Below are 25,700 nucleotides of genomic sequence, written 5' to 3' on the forward strand. Positions count from 1 at the left end.
CACAACCTCTACCTCCCAGGCCTTTGAGATCTCCAAACTTCCTTGATGGCAGGGACTTGAACAGTGAATGATCAAAATCGAGGACTGGCAATGTAAACACCAAGACCTAAGGAGCAGATCCTTGGATGATGAAACCATCCTTAGGAGCCATGGGTGCAGCTTCCCAACTTGACCTTGACTAGGTCAAGGACCAAGCCACTGCAGAAGGGGCAAAAACAGATGGGGCAGGTGTTAAAGGGGGACCAGACACTGTCCTCATTTATGTAGCCATGGGTGCCCCAGGAGAGCTGGAAAACAGTGGCCCCGGGGAACAGAATTCCAAGACATATCAACTGGCAACATTCATATGGAAGAGATGAGATTGGAAACCTTTAAGAGTGACCTTAAAAGATACCGAGTCTCCCAGACTCCAAAACCAGAGACCTCACAGCTAATGAATGACTAATCAGACTCAGACCCAGCTCTGCCTGACCTTGAGGTGTTGCCTTTCCAAGACCCTATGCGTTGTCATGCAGCCATTGAACAGCTATTTATCAGGTCCTGTTCTCTGAGCCAGGCACTGGGGCTGCATTGACTTGGGGACACATGTGGTCCCTGGGTGTGTGTGGTTTCAGGTCCATGGGCAGCTGGCATCTATGAGGATTCACTGTGTGCCAGGCACAGATGCCAAAGATACGGCCCCAGTGTGTTCACCCCCATCACAGAACTTGGGGTAGAAAATATGACCCTCATCTTAGAGACGAGCAACCCAGCAACCCCGTAAGTTATGGACCGTTTCTGAAGCTCAATATTCTTATGTATCAAATGGACATACGTGTACCTTCCTCTTGGAGTGGTTGTGAAAAACAGCACAAACCCTGCTCGTGCCCAGCAGACTGCTGGGTGCAGAGTTGGTAGGTGGACAGCATTAGGAGCTGCCCAGTTCTCCACCCCCTCAGACCCCACCCTTTTCAATGGGCTTTGCAGCTCCTTCTGTCAGGAGTGGGGTCTATTTTTCCACGTCTAGATTCTGAGCTCTGCCATTTGACTTACTTCAGCTTGAACATGTGTTTCTGCACTTCTGTTTCCTGTTTCTGCTCTTGCCCCCAGCCTTCACCCCAGGTGACCTGCTTGAGTGGAGCCGTCGCCCCAGCTGACAGCCTGCCAACCCCAAACACACAAGCAGGCCCAGAAGAGACCAGAACCATCAGCCAAATTCACCAACTTGAGGCCCCAGAGCCAAGGAAATTCTCATTCTATGAGCCACTGAGTCTTGGGGATGGTGAGTGTTTCGGCATTACCATGGCAACAGATACGTGAATTCCATTACTGTTGTTCATCCCTTATCCCGCTCTGAGTCCTCTGACAAAATGGCACTTCTGGATCCACGGAGCCCCACCTGACTCTGGGGTCTGCCACCACCATTCAGACGTTGCCCCTGCCTGTCGCCACCCACTTGCTACCACCCCGCCTGCAAGGTTGCAGCGTCCAGGCTCCAGGGGCATTTTTCATCATCTCTCTGCTGATTTCCCAGAGACCCACAAGGCAGAGATTTTGCCGATAGGCAAGAAATGGTGTGAAGAGAGATGTAGGATGTTCCAGGGCCAGGAGAGGGCATGGCAGTGTCTGCCTGAGATGGGGCAGCACATAGGGCAAGGAGGTCACCAGACACCCGCTGAAGTGCTCAGGAAGCCCAGGCCAGGGGCACAGGTCTGATCCATCCTGGGACAGGATGGGACAAAGCTGCAGGGATAAAGAGGAAGGCGGGCATGGGGATGGGCTGAGCTTGGTGACCCGCTGGATGTGCCCATGGTTTTCTGGTGTGGCTGACGTGGAATCCACAGATCACAGACCACAGGTGGTCCTTCTGTCCACATGCCCCACGTCAACTCACCATCTCTCTCCTTCCCCCAACACACAGCTCAAACAGGATGTTTCGGGAAAAGAAATATAGCCTGTGAGCCTCTATACAGAAGGTTGATATCCTGAATGCTAATTTTGAAATCAATGATTAGGATCAGTCACTAGTCATCAGAGAAATGCAAATCAAAACCACAATGGGATATCGCCTCACATCTGTTAGGATGGCTCTTATAAAAAAAAAAAAAAAAAAAAAAAAAAAGGCTTCCCTGATGGTGCAGTGGTTGAGAGTCCGCCTGCCAATGCACAGGACACGGGTTCATGCCCCGGTCTGGGAAGATCCCACATGCCGCAGAGTGACTGGGCCTGTGAGCCATGGCCGCTGAGCCTGCGCGTCCGGAGCCTGTGCTCTGCAACGGGAGAGGACAAAGCAGTGAGAGGCCCGCGTACCGCAAAAAAAAAAAAAAAAAAAAAAAAAAGGAAAAGACAACAAGTATTGGCAAGGATGTAGAGAAATTGAAACTTCTGAACTGTTACTGAGAATGCAAAATGGTGTAGCCACTATGGGAAACAATATGCACATTCCTCAGAAAGTTAAAACTAAAACTACCCTATGATCCAGCAATCCCACTTCTGGGTATGATCCAAAGAACTGAAATCAGGATCCTGAAGAGATATCAGCGCTCCTGTGTTCATTTCAGCTTTATTCACAAGAGCCAATATGTGGAAACTATCTAAATGTCCATCAACAGATGAATGGATAAAGAAAAAGGGTGGTCTGTACATACAATGGAATACTATTCAGCCCTAAAAAAGAAAGAAATCCTACAATATATGACAACATGGAAGAATCTTGAGGTCATTATGCTAAGTGAAATAAACCAATCACCGAAAGACAAATACTGCATGAGTCCACTTATGTGAAGTTTCTAAAATGGTCAAGTTCATAGAATCAGAGTCTGGAAGGGTGATGGCCATGGGCTGGGGGAGGGGAGCTGGGGAGTTTCTAATCAAGGGCATAAAACTTCAGTTAAGCAGGATGAATATGCCCTAGAGATCTACTGAACAACATTGTATCAACAGTCAACAACAATGCACTGCACGCTTTCAAACATTTGTTAGGAGGGTAGATCTCATGTTAAGCGTTTTTACCGCAATAAATTTTTTTAAATCTTTAGGATTAGTGTTTTATACGTATTATAACTACTCCTCAGAACAACAGTGCAAGGGAGGTCTTATCATTCCCACTTTACCAGTGGTGAAGCTGAGGTCACTCACTCATCGCATGTCCAAGAATGAACAGTAGAAGAGCTGGCATTTTCCAAAGCCTCTTAATTTCACCCCAGAACTTGGATTCCAAACTTGTCTCTGAAGGCAGAAACATTATCCTTTGACCCCAATTTTAATTCATGCTCAGGCCATCCCCAGCTCAGAATCCACGTTCCCCCCACCCGCTCACGTGCACAGCTTTCTGGAAGGGAGTCCCGACCCCCCGCATGGCTGGCTCTCAAAGCCGCCCAGGTACCAGCCTTGGCCATCTTCCCCGGGCTGCCTGTCTCGATGTTTCATCGCCCTCATACAAGGTTCCTCAGTCCCATAAAAAGGACAAATCAAACTTAAGCACACGCCAGGCCTTAGAGAAAGCTCCATTTGGAGTTGAGTAAGTAGCTGGAGGCCTGCCAGGGCCAGTATGAAGGATCTAAAAGAAACTCTGAGCTGAGGGTCATTAAAGGGAAGCAATTTAATACCGGAAAAGGAAGGGAATTTTAAAAGCACCATCCTATGATAGACTCTTGCTGCATCCCATCTTCCAGTTAAAACCCAGAGCACATTTCCACCTCTTCTCCCTTCATGGGATGCCACAAGCACCAGCCCTCAGCCCGGAAGAACCTACAGCATCAGGTCCAGCCCTAAGGCACTAAGATAATCACAATCATGAGAGCCATTAAGTAAAGAGGGATTTAAGAACTCGAGTGCAGATCAATAAGGAAAGCAGGGGACGTCTCTAGGTTAAAATGGACCGCCCGCAGGGATAACCTGCTCATTCCACAGGGCTGCAGGTTAACTATGTGATGTCTCAACATTCAAAGAGAAAACAACCAATTTCTATAGAAATGGCCTGTGCTCTCCTCCCAGGCCTCTGCCCACAATTGCTTTCGAATCATGCTCCCACACACCAGCAGACTTCCAGAACATCTCAGGGGAGAGGGCCCACCTGGGCATGTGTGCCCACTGCCCGCCTTCAGCCAGAGCTCCTGTGTTTCTATCTGTTTGACGAACTGGCTTCCCCTAAGATTCCATTTTCAGAAAGAGTTCCATTAAAAAAAAAAATCACATATTGGGCTTCCCTGGTGGCGCAGTGGTTGAGAATCCACCTGCCGATGCAGGGGACACGGGTTCGTGCCCTGGTCTGGGAGGATCCCCCGTGCCGCACAGCGGCTGGGCCCCTTGAGCCATGGCCGCTGAGCCTGCGTGTCCGGAGCCTGTGCTCCGCAACGGGAGAGGCCACAACAGGGAGAGGCCCGCGTACCGCAAAAAAAAAAAAAAAAAAAAAAAATCACATACACCACTTGAAGGAAACTCAGCCCCCTGTGGTCAAGGTAGTTTGTGAAAAACAGAAACTTCACAGCTGAAGCTCTTCAAATAAGATTCAGGAGCTCTGCCCTCGGCACAGAGGTCAGACAGCAGTGTTGTCAAATACCAGCCTAAGGGGAGAACGTTCTGGAAACTTTTATAAACAGAAGGGCTCCTCACGTGCCAACGCAGGTTCGTGACATGAAGCCAAGGCCCTTCAAAGAACAATAGCACCATCAAACGAGGAGCAGATCTCACCTGCCTCCTGCTCGAACCCAGGAATATGGTTTGCACCAGGAGATGAGAGTCTGCCCTCCCTCTGAAGCTGGAAAGGGGTGTCGACCCTAATTTTCCTTTCCTGGCGATGATGCCCGCTCGTGATGAGCTCTCTCTCAGCCAGGCAGATCCTCCCTGCCTGCTGCATTTCACCACCTGAGCTAAGGGCAAGCTGTCAGCCAGCGACCCCACCCAGAGAGAGAGAGAGAAGGAAGCAGTTTAAGTCATCTGTTCACAAGTCAATGCTTTATAAGAATGAGCTTATGTTCCATATATATGTGTTAGCATACGGTATTTGTTTTTCTTTCTGACTTACTTCACTCTCTATGACAGACTCTAGGTCCATCCACTTCACTACAAATATCTCAATTTCGTTTTGTTTTATGGCTGAGTAATATTCCATTGTATATATGTGCCACGTCTTCTTTATCCATTCATCTGATGATGGACACTTAGGTTGCTTCCATGTCCTTGCTATTGTAAATAGAGCTGCAATGAACATTTTGGTACATGACTCTTTTTGAATTATGAAGGAACTAGGGGTAAGACGGGAATAAAGACACAGACCTACTAGAGAATGGACTTGAGGATATGGGGAGGGGGAAGGGCAAGCTGTGACAAAGTGAGAGAGTGGCATGGACACATATGCACTACCAAACGTAAAACAGATAGCTAGTGGGAAGCAGCCACATAGCACAGGGAGATCAGCTCGGTGCTTTGTGACCACCTAGAGGGGTGGGATAGGGAGGGTGGGAGGGAGGGAGACGCAAGAGGGAAGAGATATGGGAACATATGTATATGTATAACTGATTCACTTTGTTATAAAGCAGAAACTAACACACCATTGTAAAGCAATTATACTCCAATAAAGTAGTGGGGGATTTTCCAGCTATCTTTCTGTTATTGATTACTAGTTTAATTCCTTTGTGGTCTGAAAGCAGACATTGTATAGTTTCTATTCTTTTTAATATGTTAAAGTATGTTTTATTGCCCAGAATGTTGTCTAATTTGGTGAATGTTTCATGTGAGCTTGAGAAGAATGTATTCTGTTGTTACTGGATGAAATATTCCATAGACGTGAATTAAATCTTGTTGATTGCTAAAAAAAAAAAAAAAAAAAAAAAAAAAGAATGAGCTTCTGGCCAGCACTGGTATTTTTACCAAGACATAAAATAAGCGATGAGGGTAGACAATTCTGCTTTGTTGGGAAGATGCTTTCCTCAGATCCTCAGGCCCTCTGCCTCCATCACATTACAGCCGCCAGATAAAAATTCCTTTTGTGCTGGAAAGCTCGACACTAACACGATCATGATATTAAAAAGCACAATAAGCTTCAAAAATACACTTAATTCCATGTGTCGCTTTCAATTGCAAAAGCTACTCCAAAAAAAAAATACTACTTTAGCTTTTAACCAAGTCTATTCTCTCCATGCCTTATTAACAATATTTCACCAAAACAAGCAGCATTCTGCACAGCGGGGCCCACAAGAGTTTGGGAAAGTGCCTTCTATTTGCAGCCTTTCCCCAATAATATACAACCCTCGGAAGAAGTGTGTGACTTCCGACAATTATTTGTAAGTGTTATTTTTCTCTTGGGGGGCTCCTGATATACAACTAACAATTAATAAGGAAGTAGAAACCAATAAACCTTTCTAATTTAAAGCAGCCTGAAGTCGCACCAATAACAATGTCTGAGCCCAATACAAGCCTCTGCTCAGGCTGGGATTCATGGATCTGGGGCCAGGCAACACTGGGAGGAGAGAGGGTGATGATGTCAGAGGAAGGAGATTGAGAAGATGGTGGTCAGGAGAGAGGGTGGGATCCATTCAGAGTGTGGAAGAAGAGAAAGCAGGAAGGGAACTAGACATAACGTCTCAGCATGGCACCTCAGAGTCCTTTCGATGTGGTGATGTGTCTGATTCCCTGTCCCCACAGCTCTCCAGACTCCCCCTCCTGCAACCAGCCAGCTCATCCCCCAAACAGGTGTTTACAGAGCACCTGGGCTTGGCACGGGGGCTGGCAAGCAAAATCTAAGCTCTTGTGCAGCTTACAGTCTGGATGAGGGGACAGATATTCATCAAATACAAAGAAACATCACGTGACTGTGACAAGGGCAGCAAAGGAGAGGAAGGTGGACTCCAGGTACCTGAGGTGGGGTTGGTCTTGAGATCAGGGATGGCTTCCCTAGGGCATACGGGTGAGGATCTGTAGGATGAGTCAAGGTCACTTAGGGAGAAGGGAAGGAGTGGCATAGCTCAAGCCGGAGGACCAGCTCGTACAATATTAATACAAGGATCCCACAGCAGAAGGCTCACAGAGAGCACAAGTGCATTAGAAAGAGGGAGGTGGAGGTGGTGGAGCTCAGGGGCCAGGGCCCCCAGGGCCTTTCAGACCACAGCAAGAACTTTATTTTTTCTTTTTAATAAAATTCAACATCCATTTATGATAAAAACTCTCCAGAAAGTGGGCATAGAGGGAACTTACCTCAACATAATAAAGGCCATATATGACAAACCCACAGCTAACATCATACTCAACAGTGAAAAACTGAAAGCATTTCCTCTAAGATCAGGAAAAAACAAGGAGGCCCACTCTTGCCACGTTTATTCAACATAGTTTTGGAAGTCCTAGCCACAGCAGTCAGAGAAGAAAAAGAAATAAAAGGTATCCAAACTGGAAAAGAAGAAGTAAAACTGTCACTGTTCACAGATGACATGATGCTATACATAGAAAATCCTAAAGATGCTACCAGAAAACTACTAGACCTCATCAATGAATTCGGTAAATTCACAGATACAAAATTAATACACAGAAGTCTGTTGCATGTCTATACACTAACAATGAACAATCAGAAAGCGAAATTAAGGAAATAATCCTATTTATCATCGCATCAAAAAGAATAAAATACCTAGGAATGAACCTACCTAAGGAGGCAAAAGACCTGTACTTTGAAAACTATAAGATGCTGATGAAAGAAACTAAGAACTTTCTTTATCCTAAGAGCAATTGAAAGGAATGGAAAGATTTTTAAGTGGGGAGCAACGTGGCCTCAACAGCTCATTCTATCTATAGGTGGAGACTAGGCATAAAGCATGGACTAGTGCAGGAGTCCAACCAACACGGCAGCAGGGATGGAGAGAAGAGGGTGGATCCCAGAGATGATTAGGAGGTAAATCACAACAATGTAGTCAGGGATTGGATGTGGGACTGTGAGAGACACAGAAAGGCTCCTTGGGTTCCAGCTTGGCCAACCAGATGGATGGTGGTACCATTTCTGAGATGGGACAGCAACCCTGAGCTTAGAGAGATTGCACGGTGGATGAAGGGCTCATACCCTCTGGGGAGAAATGAATTGAAACTCATTCCCCCTTTCTAAGAATAGGACACAGTGGCCCTCAGGGACTGTCCATGTCATGTCCACCCCAGCATCTGACTTCCTCAGATCTGGATGAGGTTCTTTTGCTCCTCAGTACACAAGAGGCGGTAACTAAGTGTCCATGCCTCTGAGAGGAAGCAGTTATATCCACCTGGATGCAGTTCTTTCCGACACAAAGCTACACAACTGGGTAATCTTCAGCTGAGCTCTTTGCTTAGTACATTATTTCACCAATTACTTTTAAAATTAGATTATGCACCAGGTGATGGGCAAAGATGAAGCTAGAGGCATAAACTCGTATAGGGGGAAAAAGTTGCTTATTGCACTATTTATTGGTGATTGCAGCAAAACTGAGGGTCAAGACCCAGGCAGCCTCTAAGCAGAATTCAGGAGGGGATGTGAGCGGAATGGTTATTCATCAGAGAACAAACAGGGACCATCACATGTCCCTGTGACAAAAGCAACTTGGTCTATTTTCTTTCCAATAATGTCCTATACAAGTTGGCATAACTGACCCAAACACGTCTCTTTATGTCTTGCTCAGAAAGCAGGAATAAATGTCCTTTCTTCTCCGGGTACCAGGAGTTGTGCTGCTTTTTCCCACCTCCCTCTTGCAGAACAGGGTGGAGGCTGGGTGGAGAAAGCAGAAAGAAGACGCTCAGTGGAAGGCTGTCCCTCTCAACAAAGGAAGCTGAGTCACAGGACAGGTGCCTGTCATACAAAGCCCTTGAAAGAATCTTGGAAAAATCCAAAGACAAGGACATCCCTGGTGGAGCAGTGGTTAAGAATCCGCCCGCCAGTGCAGGGGACATGGGTTCAAGCCCTGGTCCGGGAAGATTCCACATGCCGCGGAGCAACTTAGCCTGTGCACCACAACTGCTGAGCCTGCGCTCTACAGCCCGTGAACCACAACTACTGAGCCCGTATGCCACAACTACTGAAGCCCACGCACCTAGAGCCTGTGCTCTGCAACAAGAGAAGCCACCACAATGAGAAGCCCGCACACCGCAACAAAAAGTAGCCCCCGCTTGTCACAACTAGAGAAAGCCTGCGTGCAGCAACAAAGACCTAAGACAACCAAAAATAAATATATTAATAAATTAACTAATAATAATTTTTTAAAAGACACTCTTAAACATTGCTCAAGAGAGGAATCCTCCCCATGGGCAGGAAGGAATCTATAATAAGGCAGATAAGCACAGTGTGATCAAAACAGCTCTGTACAAAAAGTATCCACATCATTCTACTCCAACAATTAGAGCCTTAATTTAAAAAACAGGTTTTTCAGGGAAAACAAACAGATAAATTTGGTGTCCCTCAAGTAAACTTATTTACGAAACAGAAACAGATTCACAGACATAGAAAACAAACTTATGGTTACCAAAGGGGGAAAGGGGATGGTGGAGGGATAAATTAAGAGTTTGGGATTAACAGATACACACTACTATGTATTAAATAGATAACCAACAAGAACCTACTGTATAGCACAGGGAACTATACTCAACACCTTGTAAAACCTATAATGGAAGAGAATATTTAAAAAGAGTATATATATTTATATATATGTATAACTGAATCCCTTTACTGTACACCTGAAACTAAGACAACATTGTAAATCAACTACAGTTCGATTTAAATAAATAAATAAATAAAAATGTGGTGTCCCTTCTATACCTCATTCGTAGAGAAACTGCATTACAAATGACATCCAGAAGAAAAAAAAAACACAACCCACATCAGATCCAGGGTGGTTTTTAAGGTATAATAGAACAACCCTTCCTCAAAGCGTGGTCAACCGTACGTGTTTTATTGGGGCAACTGTTTGACTCTATGAAATAAAATTGAAACTATGATTATGACAGAAGCAAATCACTGTTCTTATAAAAGCTGGTATAAAGGAACAATTATCCTCAAGTTTTAAGTGGAAATATAATCACTTCATCCCACTCATCAATCAAAGACCCACCCTTTAAAAACTGCCATTTGTAAAGGTCAGGCTTAATTGATCAGGAGGGAGAAAATTTCATGCTATTCCACCTTCTTGTTTACCTAAGTGAATTGCTAATTGAAACAGTAACCTTCGTCAATCCCCTTTACATACATTTCCTATAAGTGATTTCCACAGAAATGGCTTAAATGTGAGCCTGATTTTCTTAATCCTTTCTAAATCCTTAGAGCAAGCAGTCTCATAGGGAGACAGGTAACACAGTGATGGCGAAACTGTAAACAGAATCTTTTTATAATACGCAGAATGGAAATTTGAAAGAGACTTCCTACCTCTCACTGATTTTGAAAACAGATGTAAGTCTGGGCAGAAATAGTCATCCTAAAGTGCAGACAGCAGAAGCAAGAAGAATGACAATCCTGCAGCCTGTGGAACACATTCATAGAAAGACAGACAAGATGAAAAGGCAGAGGGCTATGTACCAGATGAAGGAACAAGATAAAACCCCAGAAAAACAACTAAATGAAATGGAGATTGGCAATCTTCCAGAAAAAGAATTCAGAATAATGATAGTGAAGATGATCCAGGACCTCACAAAAAGAATGGAGGCAAAGACAGAGAAGATGAAAGAAATGCTTAACAAACATCTAGAAGAATTAAAGAACAAACACAGAGATGAACAATACAATAACTGAAATGAAAAATACACTAGAAGGAATCAATAGCAGAATAACTGAGGAAGAAGAACGGATAAGTGACCTGGAAGACAGAATGGTGGAATTCACTGCTGTGGAACAGAATTAAGAAAAAAGAATGAAAAGAAATGCAGACACCCTAAGAGATCTCTGGGACAACATTAAACACAACAACATTCACATCATAGGGGTCCCAGAAGGAGAACAGAGAAAGGACCCAAGAAAATATTTGAAGAGATTATAGTCAAAAACTTCCCTAACATGGAAAAGGAAAGAGCCACCCAAGTCCAGGAAGCGCAGAGTCCCATACAGGATAAACCCAAGGAGAAACACGCTGAAACACATAGTAATCAAATTGGCAAAAATTATGACAAGGAAAACTATTTAAAGCAGCAAGGGAAAAACGACAAATAACATACAAGGGAACTCCCATAAGGTTAACAGCTGATTTCTCAGCAGAAACTCTACAAGCCAGAAAGGAGTGGCATGATATACTTAAAGTGATGAAAGGGGAAAATGTACAACCAAGATTACTCTACCCAGCAAGGATCTCATTCAGATTCGATGGAGAAATCAAAAGCCTTACAGACAAGCAAAAGCTAAGAGAATTCAGCACCACCAAACCAGCTCTACAGCAAATGCTAAAGGAACTTCTCTAAGTGGGAAACACAAGAGAAGAAAAGGACCTACAAAAACAAACCCAAAACAATTAAGAAAATGGTCATAGGAACATATATATCAATAATTACCTTAAACGTGAACTGATTAAATGCTTCAACCAAAAGACACAGGCTTGCTGAATGGATACAAAAACAAGACCCATATATATGCTGTCTACAAGAGACCCACTTCAGACCAGGCTGAAAGTGAGGGGATGAAAAAAGATATTCCATGCAAATGGAAACCAAAAGAAAGCTGGAGTAGCAATACTCATATCAGATAAAATAGACTTTAAAATAAAGAATGTTACAAGAGACAAGGAAGGACACTATGTAATGATCAAGGCATCAATCCAAGAAGAAGATACAACAATTATAAATATATATGCACCCAACATAGGAGCACCTCGATACATAAGGCAACTGCTAACAGCTATAAAAGAGGAAATCGACAGTAACACAATAATAGTGGGGGACTTTAACATCTCACTTACATCACTGGACAGATCATCCAAACAGAAAATTAATAAGGAAACATAAGCTTTAAATGATACAACAGACCAGATAGATTTAATTGATATTTATAGGACATTCCATCCCAAAACAGCAGACTACACTTTCTTCTCAAGTGCACACAGAACATTCTCCAGGATAGATCACATCTTGGGTCACATATCAAGCCTCAGTAAATTTAAGAAAATTGAAATCATATCAAGCATCTTTTCTGACCACAATGCTATGAGATTAGAAATCAATTACAGGGAAAAAAACATAAAAAACACAAACACATGGAGGCTAAACAATACATTACTAAATAACCAAGAGATCAATGAAAAAAATCAAAGAGGAAATCAAAAAATACCTAGAGACAAATGACAATGAAAACACGACAATCCAAAACCTATGGGATGCAGCAAAAGCAGTTCTAAGAGGGAAGTTTATAGCTATACAAGCCTACCTCAAGAAACAAGAAAAATCTCAAATAAACAACCTAACTTTACACCTAAAGGAACTAGAGAAAGAAGGACAAACAATGCCCAAAGTTAGCAGAAGGAAAGAAATCATCAAGATCAGAGCAGAAATAAATGAAATAGAAACAAAGAAAACAATAGCAAAGATCAATAAAATGAAAAGCTGGTTCTTTGAGAAGATAAACAAAATTGATAAACCATTAGCCAGACTCATCAAGAAAAAGAAGGAGAGGACTAAAATCAATAAAATTAGAAATGAAAAAGGAGAAGTTACAACAGACACCGCAGAAATACAAAGCATACTAAGAGACTACTACAAGGAACTCTATGCCAATAAAATGGACAACTTGGAAGAAATGGACAAATTCTTAGAAAGGTATAACCTTCCAAGACTGAACCAGAAAGAAATAGAAAATATGAACAGACCAATCAAAAGTAATGAAATTGAAACTGTAATTAAAAACCTTCCAACAAACAAAAGTCCGGGACCAGATGGCTTCACAGGTAAATTCTATCAAACATTTAGAGAAGAGCTAACACCCATCCTTCTCAAACTCTTCCAAAATATTGCAGAGAAAACTCCCAAACTCATTCTATGAGGCCATCATCACCCTGATACCAAAACCAGACAAAGATACTCCAAAAAAAGAAAATTACAGACCAATATTACTGATGAATATAGATGCAAACATCCTCAGCAAAATACTAGTAAACAGAATCCAACAACACATTAAAAGGATCACACACCATGATCAAGTGGGATTTATCCCAGGGATGCAAGAATTCTTCAATATACATAAATCAATCAATGTGATACACCATATTAACAAACTGAAGAATTAAAACCATATGATCATCTCAATAGATGCAGAAAAATCTTTTGACAAAATTCAACAGTCACTTACAATAAAAACTCTCCAGAAAGTGGGCACAGAGGGACCCTACTTCAACATAATGAAGGCCATATACAACAAACCCACAGCAAGCATCATTCTCAATGGTGAAGAACTGAAAGCATTGCCTCTGAGATCAGGAACAAGACAAGGATATCTTCTCTCACCATTATTATTCAACATAGTTATGGAAGTCCTAGCCACGGCAGTCAGAGAAGAAAAAGAAATAAAAGGAATACAAATTGGAAAAGAAGAAGTAAAACTGTCACTGTTTGCAGATGACATGATACTATACACAGAGAATCCTAAAGATGCCACCAGAAAACTACTAGAGCTAATCAATGAATTTAGTAAAGTTGCAGGATACAAAATTAATGCACAGAAATCTCTTGCATTCCTATACACTAATGATGAAAAGTCTGAAAGAGAAATTAAGGAAACACTCCCATTTCCCATTGCAACAAAATGTATGAAATACCTAGGAATAAAACTACCAAGGGAGACAAAAGACCTGTATGCAGAAAACTATAAGACACTGATGAAAGAAATTAAAGATGATACCAACAGATGGAGAGATATACCATGTTCTTGGATTGGAAGAATCAATACTGTGAAAATGATTATCCTACCCAAAGCAATCTACAGATTCAGTGCAATCCTTATCAAATTACCAATGGCATTTTTTACGGAACTAGAACAAAAAATCTTAAAACTTGTATGGAGACACAAAAGACCCCGAATAGCCAAAGCAGTCTTGAGGGGAAAAAACAGAGCTGGAGGAATCAGACTCCCTGACTTCAGACTATACTACAAAGCTACAGTAATCAAGACAATATGGTACTGGCACAAAAACAGAAATGGAACAGGATAGAAAGCCCAGAGATAAACCCACGCACCTATGGTCAACTAATCTATGACAAAGGAGGCAAGGATATACAATGGAGAAAAGACAGTCTCTTCAATAGTGGTGCTGGGAAAACTGGACAGCTACATGTAAAAGAATGAAATTAGAACACTCCCTAACACCATACACAAAAATAAACTCAAAATGGATTCGAGACCTAAATGTAAGACCAGGCACTGTAAAACTCTTAGAGGAAAACATAGGAAGAACACTCTTTGACATAAATCACAGCAAGATCTTTTTTGATCCACCTCCTAGAGTAATGGAAATAAAAACAAAAATAAACAAATGAGACCTAATGAAACTTCAAAGCTTTTGCACAGCAAAGGAAACCATAAACAAGACGAAAAGACAACCATCAGAATGGGAGAGAATATTTGCAAAAGAATCATCAGTGAAAGGATTAATCTCCAATATATATAAACAGCTCATGCAGCTCAATATTAAAAAAACGAACAACCCAATCCAATAATGGGCAGAAGACCTAAATAGACATTTCTCCAAAGAAGACAAGAGGCACATGAAAAGCTGCTCAACATCACTAATTATTAGAGAAATGCAAATCAAAACTACAATGAGTTATCACCTCACACCAGTTAGAATGAGCATCATCAGAAAATCTACAAACAACAAATGCTGGAGAGGGTGTGGAGAAAAGGGAACCCTCTTGTACTGTTGGTGAGAATGTAAATTGATACAGCCACTATGGAGAACAGTATGGAGGTTCCTTAAAGAACTAAAAATAGAACTACCATATGACCCAGTAATCCCACTACTGGGCATATACCCAGAGAAAAGCATAATTCAAAAAGACACATGCACCCCAATGTTCACTGCAGCACTATTTACAATAGCCAGGTCATGGAGGCAACCTAAATGCCCATCGACAGGCAAATGGATAAAGAAGATGTATACATATATACAATGGAATATTACTCAACCATAAAAAGGAACAAAATTGGGTCATTTGTAGAGATGTGGATGCATCTAGAGACTGTCATACAGAATGAAGTAAGTCAGAAAGAGAAAAACAAATATCGTATATTAACACATATATGTGGAACCTAGAAAATGGTACCGATGAACCAGTTTGCAGAGCAGAAATTGAGACACAGAAGTAGAGAAAAAACGTATGGACACCAAGTGGGGAAAGCGGCAGTGGGGTGGGGGTGTGTGTGATGAATTGGGAGATTGGGATTGACATGTATACACTGATGTGTATAAAATGGATGACTAATAAGAATAAATAAATAAATAAATAATAGACATAAAAAAAAAAAAAAGAAATACTCATCCTTCCTACAATTTTTTCTCCCTTAGTGTTAGGAGCCCATTAATCACAGTAAACTGAAATTTTACCCTGGCCAAGAGATTTCAAAGGCCTGGACAAGAGGACAATTTTACCATAAGAAATCAAATCTCTGCCCTCCCCAGTTCTGGAATTTCCAATGACCAAGGCAGTGAATAGTTGCATTGGGCAAATGAAGGAAACAAAAATGAAAATTCAGCGATGACATTCACTTCAGATGTCCTGCATGAGCACTCTGAGGTCCAACTGGACCAAATACCTCTGATCTAGCTTCTGTAACAGAGACTGCTACCCACATCACTGAGTGTTAGAGCCGCCCCCTGGACACGGGTGAAGTCTAAACCACCGTTGTCTGAGACCTGAGGAAGTGGAGAGACTTTTCCAAAAATAAAGGACAAATTGAGGGCAAGGTCAACACTGGCACTGGACCTCAACTTACACCTCTTCCCACCCCATGCCTGTGGGCACCTTAGGCTTTGTAGCCCACTCTCTTCCCACTTCACACACTGGCTCCTGCACTCATCTCAACTGTTCTCCTGGTTTCTCACATCACCCACCTGTAAATGACGATCACATCGAGATCGATAACCCTGACCTTTCCCTGGATCTTGACACCAAATTTCCAGCTGCTTCACAGACATCTAGGACAGATGGTCTCTCAGATGCAGAGCATCCAAACCCCACAAATTCAGATGCCCCCACCAGCACCAGCCGTTGAATCCTGAATTTCCTTCCCCGTGGATGGTAGAGCTATTTGCCCAGAAACATCTTTAACTCCTCCCTTATGCAACCACTTGTAAATAATTTTGCCATTTCCCAGTGCTCCAACGGTCCCAGCATCCCCTGCCCCTGCCCTGGCCTAAACCCTATGTCATCGCCTTCCTAAAATATCACAATACAGTTGTCTTCCTAGAACACAGATCAGACCACATATTCCAGCAACTTAAAAATATTTAATGGGTCTCTTTGCCTACTCAGTACAGATTAAAAATAAAGAAGGTTATTCATTTCGGCTCAACACAATAGAAAAGCTTTCTAACAATTGCAGCTGTGTGAGCAAGTCATGAGCTACCTTCAAATAGAGCGAGTCCCCTGGCCTTGGGGCTTACTGTGTGGTCGGCCTCCTCTGCAGAGGCTTCCTCACTCCTGCGAGGGCAGGAGGTGGAGGGGTTTCAGATGTCAGGTAACAGGAAGAAATTGGACAAAACGACCTCCATGGCCCCTCTCAAACTTGAGATTCTGTGGGCCTACTTATGCCTTTGGGGCATTAGCTTGGCCTGTGGACTCCTTCTGGGAGAACTGCCCTGTTAGCCAGGCACCCATAAGGCTGGATGCCCAGAAGCCAGGTTTCTAACATCTGACCTTGCCTCCTAACCCGGGATGATTGACTCAGGATGGAGCCTGAGAAGGTTAACTGAAAGACATGGGCTGCAAGAGTCAGGCACAGATCCTGTTACCGCGGCTCTAAGTGAAGGGCCACACTCTTGCTACTGGGTCCCACGGAGCCCCCTTGGTTCCTGTACTTTGTGCAACCCGGTGGCCTGTTCTCCTACAAAGTTCACTGGTTTCCTTACAACCGTTTTTCTTTTGTTGTCAATAGTGTGGTTCTGGTCCTTGCAACCCCAAACCTGACCTAAAACTCTGCTCTCTGGGTTTCCCAAAGCCCAGGGGGCTGAGAGAGGTCTCATTCTTGCACTGAGCCCTCCTCAGGAGCGTGGGTACAGGAAGTCTAATTCCTGAACCAAACTTCCTTGTTCTTTCCTGAGGGAGCAAGTTGGACCACAGAGAGTTCAAAGGGCACAGGGAACAGCTCAGGCCAATTTTCGTAGAAGAGGTGTGACAGGTCTCCCTCCTGGACCAAACTTTAGTCGGACTCCTCTGAGCCCTCTTCCCGACCAGGCTTCATCTAGGCCTGCTGCCTTGGCCGGTCAGGTCCAAGAATCCCATTGAGTCTAGTTTTATTCAAATCCTGCTAAGCTGGTTTCACAAGAATCTCCCTGACCTGTGATATCTAATCAAGTTCTTCTCGGTAACTCTCCATCCGCTGCGTCGCTCACTCCCCCCATCAGCTGTAGGTCCCCAGGTGCCTGCCGTACTCAGAGTTGAGCTCGGTGCTGCACTGGAATCTCTCCCCTGCTGCAGCAGCTCAAATAAAATCTGTCTTGCGGCTTTCAACCAGTGTCCAGTGCAATTTCCCTTTAACAGGTGGGAATGACCTTGTGGGAAGATGCGGAGGGCATAAATGTCTCCTCAAGGAGTCAGCCCCCCACGGAAGCACGGTGCCCACACATGCACCGACTCCGACAGAGACCATTCTTGACCTGAGTCAGTCTCCTCTGAGAACTCTTTTCGACAAGGCCACACTCTTGGGTTCTGTCTTTGGCCCGTTTAGCCCGATTTTAGCAAGAATCCTGCTGGGTCAATTTAGAGGAAATCCCCCGTTCTTGATATCTGATCAAATTCCTCATCCCCCACCTGTCAAGTCACTTTAGCCAAAATTCCCCTTACCCCTGATGTTTCCTCTTAGAAGTCTTCCATCCACTGACCCCTTCCCTGCTCCTTGGCTATAAACTCCCATTTTTCCTTGTATTTGGAGTTGAGTCCAATCTCTCTCCCCTCCTGTAAGACCCCACTGTTGCAGTCCCTCTGAAAAAAATCTGCCTTACCCTCTTTAACAAGTGTCGGGAATGATTCTTTAGCAACTCCTTGCCTTCAGCCTGAATACCCAAGTTTTAAGACTGCCTCAAAAGTGTTCTTCCAGAAGGAGAACTTTTGATCTAAAAGGAAAGAAAGAAATCCAGGAGATACGTGTCTTTCCGCTCACCCAGGGTTGCTTGGGCACATTCCCTGCAGCCTGGACCTTTAACCTCTGGTCTCAGGGCCAGCTTGTGCTTGTTTCTAGGTAGTTGTGCTAACTACCACGTGAGCAGGCATCCCTGTCGGAAGAGCTGGAGCAGGCCCGTTTTAGCTGACCTAGCCCTCAGGGAAAGAAGACAGACACATCCACATGAGGTCCCCTGGGCCTGACTGTTCTCCCAGGCACCTCCAAGTGCCCCAAGGAAACGTGGCATTCTTCCCAATGTCCCCAAACTCCCCGTGGGGGTGCCGGTGGCCAGTGTGCTTCCTGAGCCTGCTGCCCACACTACCAGAAACTTCTATCTGTGGATTCACCTTCTTACTACAAGCAATTTCTGGGCTAGGTTTTTAAAGGATCCAAACTAAAAAGCTGCCACTACTAAAGAATAAGCTTATAAACCAGGCTGTGGTGGCTCCACAAAGGATTAACTAGGAAAGCTTCTTTAATAATATTTTTGTCTTGGGTTGACTGTGTCAGTTAAGGAAAGGATTTCAGACCCCTGATACTTTTGATATAGGCAGGTGGTGAGGGGTAATGAAAAGAGAGGCTACAAATGTGTGTGTGTGTGTGTGTGTGTGTGTGTGTGATCACACACACACACACATTGATACCAACGTATCAGTCACATTTACAAACTTAAATTCAAATGGAGATTAAAAAATTGAATTTGCTATGTGAAAAACAATTCTTTCAGAATTTTTGCTACAGTCTCTGAATAGAAATATTCTATTAACCCAGCAGTCTTATTACAAGACCATCAGAAATTTGACCTACACCCATATGATTTCTCTCATGAAAGGGAGTAAAAAAGCTCAGCTTCATGCCATTTACATTAACAAACTTAAAGTTAGGGACTAGAACCATTTCACCTAGTGTTTCTACAGTTGAGTGCCTATGAATTGAAGCTTCATAAAAAGTGATTTATGAACGCACAGACACTGTGCCTATGTTTCAATTGCACTGGCTCCAGCTCTGAGAAGATTCCACATTTGTCCCTGCTCCACGCTGGCCTAACCCCCGCATGCTCAGCGATCTGGGGTAATCTTGGCTTCTGAAGGCATTACCTAAGGCAACCAATATTTCTTCTGCGTTGTTTGTTTTTTCAGAGACTGCCAGCCTAAAAGCCTGTGTGTTTGGAAATTCAAATCAGCTTCAAATCTTGTCGGAGTCACTGAGCTCTCATTTCACGTTTGGGGGAAGACTAGTCTCCAAAGCACATTTCACTATTAATAAAAATAAAGGAGAGAGAGACTAAATAAAGGCTTCGGGGGAGTGCCACCCGGTCAGCGATGAGTTCTTTACCTGGATTTGAAAGACTCTCGTTTCTTTCCCAGGCAGAGTGATCTTTGGGGGATGAGAAAAGCCGACTGTGGATCTGGAAGATAAACAGAAACCTTCCCAGTTTTATATTCTTATTTGCCAGATATATAATCTTCAGTAATGTGTGTTACTGGATTAAAAAAAAAATCAAGAAATGTCCCTAGAATCTCTCCTTTCTCCTGAGAAAGGATTGCAGATTGTAATGAATATACTTATTTCCATTTCTCCTGTGTTAACTCTGCCAATGAATTAAAGGTGGTTATCTTTTTCCTTTTTTTTTTTTTTTTTCTGCTTGTGGCTTTTCTGGGTATTGAAGAAAAGTATTATTATTTTTATAGAAATCTAGTTGATTTACAGTATCATGTTAGTTTCAGGTGCACAGCACAGTGATTCAGCTATATGTGTGTGTGTGTGTGTGTGTGTGTATACACACACACACATATCTATTCTTTTTCAGATTCTTTTCCCTTATAGGTTATTACAAAATACTGAGTAGAATTCCCTGTGCTATACAGTAGGTCCTTGTTCGTTCTCTATTTTATATACAGTAGTGTGTATGTGTTAATCCCAACCTCCTAATTTACCCCTCCCCATCCTTCCCCCTTTGGTAACCATAAGTTTGTTTTCTATATCTGTGAGTCTCTTTCTGTTTTGTGAATACATTCATTTGTAAAGGGTCTCTTTCTGATGATTGCAAAATGCACAAGAAGGAAGCAGGGAGGGAGAAAAACTAATCAGTGAACATGGATTTTGCCATGAATTTTGCTAGTACATCAAAGAACCACATCTCATATTTCTTTTCTCTCCCAGCAAAGTGCTGAATGGGTGTTGAGCTAAAATTGGACATTCGATAAATATTGATAAACTGATTAATCATGAGCCATCAAATTTCAAAAATTAACCTTCAAGGCCCAAAGAAAATAAGATTAACGTATACAAAAGTGTTCTGCCGTCTGCAAGCATGATCAGGATACTGACTTTCTCTGCCAAACAACAAAGGTTTATAAGTTTATTCAAAGAGCAGTTCGCTGTGGGTGAGTCTTTCGGTTCTGATTTATCAACTTCTAATCAGACTCCAGAGAACCTATTCCTCATGGGGTCTCCCTGCACGCCCATCATCCCTCTGAATAGCCCGTGACCTTTCCCCAAAGCTGGAGAATAACTCTTTGGACCCCCCCCAAGTAGTAATCTTATCCTGATCTGAAGAGGCTACACAGTCATGGAGCTGCAGCCAGCCTCTAATTCTGAACCCCAGTAAACTGCTTAGACCCAGGGGGGAGTTAAGCTTTTTGTTGCTCACGTCTCGTTTTTGGCCCCTTCACATCCCCAGCATCTGGGCAACCAGTTTGGGGATAGCTGAGAGGAAGCTACAAGCAAACAATTCTTCTGTTCCAAGCAGGAGCCTGGCCTCTGAGACTTCACAGTGAAAGAGAAAGAATGGGACAGGACCCAGACTGGGGCTGGGCTGAGATGGGGAGAATTAAAGAGTTACATAGCATTTTCTGCCACTTTTCAGGCTCCTCCCCCCTGGGCCTCACTCAGCCACTGCCAATTGGTAATATGATTATTAATTATAATAAACATAAGAAGAACTGCTGACAGTTATCGAGATTTCATATGGGCCAGTGCTGTGCTCTGTGCTTTCCATACATCATCTCACTGAATTCTCACAGCTGTTAGAAACACATGCTGCTCTCAGCCCTGCTATGGCAGCTGAGAAAGTCAAAGCTAAGGTCCCCCACCAGGTACCTGGTGACACAGGCAGGATTCAGACCAGGCTTGTCAAACCCAAGCACCTGAGCGTTTAGCCAGCATGTTCCAAATACTGTTACTATTATAATTCAAAAAGACACATGCACCCCAGTGTTCACAGCAACACTATTTACAGTAGCCAAGATGTGGAAGCAAACTAAGTGTCCATTGACAGAAGAATGGATAAAGAAGATGTGGTACATATACACAATGGAATATTACTCAGCCATAAAAAAGAATGAAATCATGCCATTTGCAGCAACATGGAGGGACCTAGAGATTATCATACTAAGTGAAGTCAGACAGAAAAAGACAAGTATCATTGATATCACTTATATGTGGAATCTAAAGAAAATGATACAAATTAACTTATTTACAAAACAGAAATAGACTCACAGACTTAGAGAACAAACTTATGGTTACCGAAGGGGAAGTGCTGGGGGAATAAATTAGGAGTTTGGGATTAACATATACACACTACTATACATAAAATAGATAACCAACAAGGACCTAATGTATAGCACAGGGAACTATACTCAATATCTTGTAATAACCTACAATGGAAGAGAATCTGAAAAAGAACATATGTATATATATATATATATATATATATATATATATATATATATATATATACAAAACTGAATCACTTTGCTGTATACCTGAAACTAATACAACGTTGCAAATCAACCATATTTCAATAACATTTTTTTAAAAGAAAAAAATTAAAAATTGTTATTTTTACTAAGTATTATTGTTTGGTTATTTGACTGTACCTGGCTGTGCTTATATAGCTATCACACTTACATATGTCCTTTTCTCAGACTTAGCATAGACATGTCATAAGAAACACACACGAAAACTTTTCAGGAAGGAAACAAAAGTGCAACACAGTAGACATGAGGATGGAAAGTAATTTAAATCCTAAATTTAGGAGAAGAAGTGAGTTCTCTCTCTGCTGCTTCAAACAGAATCAGTCCCCTGTTCCGGAAGCTATCTGCGGAGGAAGCAGTGCAGGGAGACTCCAGTCCAGCAGAGATTTTAAGCTTCCTCTCTCCAGGGTCGTTGTCTTGTATGGCTCTTTTCAGAAAGAGTTTTCTGTGTATTTTTTAAAGTAACTCCATCAAGCCTCACAAGTCAGGTGACCTGGAACCTGACTCGGAATCAGGTCTGCCCAGCAATTCCCCTGTGCACCAAGCAACGCTGATAGAGAGCCCAGCCCCAGAGTGTGTGAAGTTACAAGCACTAAAGTGTACTGGTTCCAACCGAGGACAATTTTTCTCTCTCTCGGGTCCCAGTGACTGGCAGTCGATAACAAGCTGACTCAGCCCCGCAGCCCTCTATAAATGCCTGGCCTCTCCGAAGCCTGGAACCGTCTGGTACAGGTTCTGGGTATTACAGAAACCCAGAATTCCCAACAACAGGGCGATTCAGGAACCTCAGACATCACCTGACCCCGGCTCTCAGTCCACCAGCGACGTCCTGGAGACATGTGGCTTTGGCTCTACGCTCTGTGGGTTGCTGACTGAAATCCCTTCCTGCAGAAGACAATACCTTCCATTGCCCTTAGGACAGAGCATCAGAAGAGCCCTGTGTAGTCTGCGCCCGCTGATCTCTGGGCATCATTGGGCACCCCTCTCCTGGCCACATGTGCTGTGTGAGCTTCCCTCATCCCCTTGAATCGAATTCTCCCCCCTACCACAGGGCCTTTGCACCTGTTGTTTCATCTGCACAGCGTGTTCTTTCCCTGGTCCTCCTCTGACCCTGCTCGCATGACCTGCTCGTGTGTCCCTCCATACACCACTCTCAAAACTCAGTTTCTGATTTATAAGCTCTTACAGGAGCATTCTTTCCCTTCAGAGCACTCACTTGTAAGCACGCATTGACTTGTGTGAATCTGTTCACACGATGTCTGTTTCTCCCCTAGGCTCTAACCCCTCTGAGAATAAAATTATCTTGGCCTCACTTGCCATTGTATCCTGGCTCCTAATAGGGCTAGATGCATAGTAGACTTTCAATAAATATTTGTTTAAAAAAGGATGGAAGAATTAACCAAGCAATGAATTAACAAAAGCAAAGCTTCCTCCCCAAGTTAAGTGGCACAGTGGCCTTTAGAATCCACTGTCCCATCTCCTCGGAGACTGTGCACCATCAAGGGTCCCCCCCTCCTCTCCGTCTTCAACTTTGCCCTCCTCAATGTTTCTAACCATGTCCAAACCTTTCTTTTCTATTTTATTTTTTTAACTGAAGTATAGTTGCTTTACAAGGTTGTGTTAGTTTCAGGTGTACAGCAAAGTGATTCAGTTATACGTGTGTGTGTAGGCATGTGTGTGTATATATATTCTTTTATCATATTCTTTTGCATTATGGTTTATTACAGGATATTGGATATAGTTCCCTGTGCTCTACAGTAGGGCCTTGTTCTTTATCTCTTTTATGTACAGTAGTGTGTATCTGCGAATCCCAAACTCCTAATTTATCCCTCCCCCACTCCTTTCCCCTTTGCTAACCGTAAGTTCACTTTCTAGGTCTGTGAGTCTGTTTCTGTTTTGTAAATGAGTTCATTTGTATCATATTTTAGACGCCACCAAAATCTTTCTTAGCTTAAAAACGAAACCAAAAATTTCCCTCCACAAACACACGGTGCTTTCCACCTTTCACCTTCCCACTGGCCCCAAACCTTGTTGGCCACACTCTCTGTCCCTCTGCCTCGTGCCCCACCAGGTCTCAGTTTAGCACAGCCTCGACTGAGCCATTCTGACCTATGACACGGAAATTCTTCTCACTATTCTCGCTGTGCTCTCCCGGCCCCACCCACCAGCCAGCTCCAGAGGATGTGCTGTACCAACGGCGCCGGTGGGATACGTTCCCTAAATATCTCCACGTTGCATCTCCGCCTCCTTCTCCCCACCGCTTCCATGGAGGGCCTCAGAATTCCTGCCAAGACCACACATTCCAGCAGCCTCCTCCCTCCACAGCATCCCCAGTCATGTTTCTATAAAGCAAATCTGATTGTGTCCCTCCCCAGCTTAAAACCCTTGGATTTCTAACTAATTCAAAATATAGTTAAGCGGGGGTGGGAGAGGGATAAATTAGGAGTTTGGGATTAACAGATACACACTACTATATGTAAAACAGAAAACCAACAAGGACCTACTGTACAGCACAGGCAACTATACTCAATATCTTATAATAACCTATAATGGAAGAGTATATAAAAAAAGAATACATATACTTATATGTGTATATATAACTGAATCACTTTGCTGTACACCTGAAACTAACACAACATTGTAAATCAACTATATTTCAATAAAAAATTAAAAAAATATATATAAAGTCATACGCACAAAAGACATTTCTGCAGTCTGACTCATTATGACAAAACACTGGAAGCATCCAAAATACCCTACAGCAGGGGCTGGCTTTGTAGGTCGGAGCACATGTGTTAATGTATCCATTAACATTACAACAATGCTCATGATCCACTCTAGAATCTCCACATCTGCACATCTGTGGACATAACAACGTATCATGGCAGCCTTGAATGCTATGCCAATGTGGATATTATTTTATAAGTGACAGGCAAGCTTTGGTGATTTCCGAACAAGGCAAGTCAGTGCCTTATGTTCAGTTATGTGTTAAAGCTTAGTCTTGTATACACTTTAGATTACAGCCTTGTCTCTGGAGCCTTGATTCATGAGCTGAAATTAGCTGCTGCCTGTGTAAGATGCAACGTTTTGCAACTATATTTTACAAAGCCTAACATGTGATAGGTTTATTTTTTAAATTTTAATTCTCGTTATTGTGGTTAAATATACTTCACATAAAATTTAGCACCGTAACCATTTTTAAGTGTATGGTTCACTGGTGTTAAATACATTCACATTATTGTACAACCATCACCAACATCCATCTCCATAATTCTTTTAATCTTGTAAAGCTGAAACTCTATACCCATTAAACAATAGCTCTCCCTTCCCCCACTCCCCAGCCTGTGGCAACCACCATTCTACTTTCTGTCTCTATGATTCTGACTAGTCTAAGCACCTCACACAAGTGGAATCATACAGTATTTGTCTTTTGGTAACTCGCTTATCTCACTTAATGTAATGTCCTCAAGGTTCATCCACGTTGTACCCCATGTCAGAATTTCCTTTCTTTAATTAATTTTTATTGGAGTCTAGTTGATTTACAATGTCGTGTTAGTTTCTGCTGTACAGCAAAGTGAATCAGTTATACATGTACATATACCCACTCTTTTTTAGATTCTTTTGCCATATAGGTCATTACAGAGTATTGAGTAGAGTTCCCTGTGCTATACAGTAGG

The 25,700-nt window shown here is 42.8% G+C and overlaps 1 protein-coding gene across 2 annotated transcripts in view; it reads right to left on the reverse strand.

Annotated features, from left to right (window-relative positions):
* LOC309813226 ((E2-independent) E3 ubiquitin-conjugating enzyme FATS) overlaps nucleotides 1-25,700 on the reverse strand; it is a gene marked incomplete at both ends in the record, with an annotated part of 240,926 nt that overhangs the window by 195,573 nt on the left and 19,653 nt on the right. For both annotated transcript variants that reach the window (XM_082637849.1, XM_082637848.1), the window contains one exon: nucleotides 19,601-19,673. In XM_082637849.1, the coding sequence (XP_082493975.1) occupies nucleotides 19,601-19,673 (73 nt within the window). The remainder of the gene's footprint in view (nucleotides 1-19,600; nucleotides 19,674-25,700) is intronic.

The sequence above is a fragment of the Mesoplodon mirus genome (assembly GCF_964341445.2).
Source record: "Mesoplodon mirus genome assembly, chromosome: 2".
In the NCBI taxonomy this organism is placed as follows: domain Eukaryota; kingdom Metazoa; phylum Chordata; class Mammalia; order Artiodactyla; family Ziphiidae; genus Mesoplodon; species Mesoplodon mirus.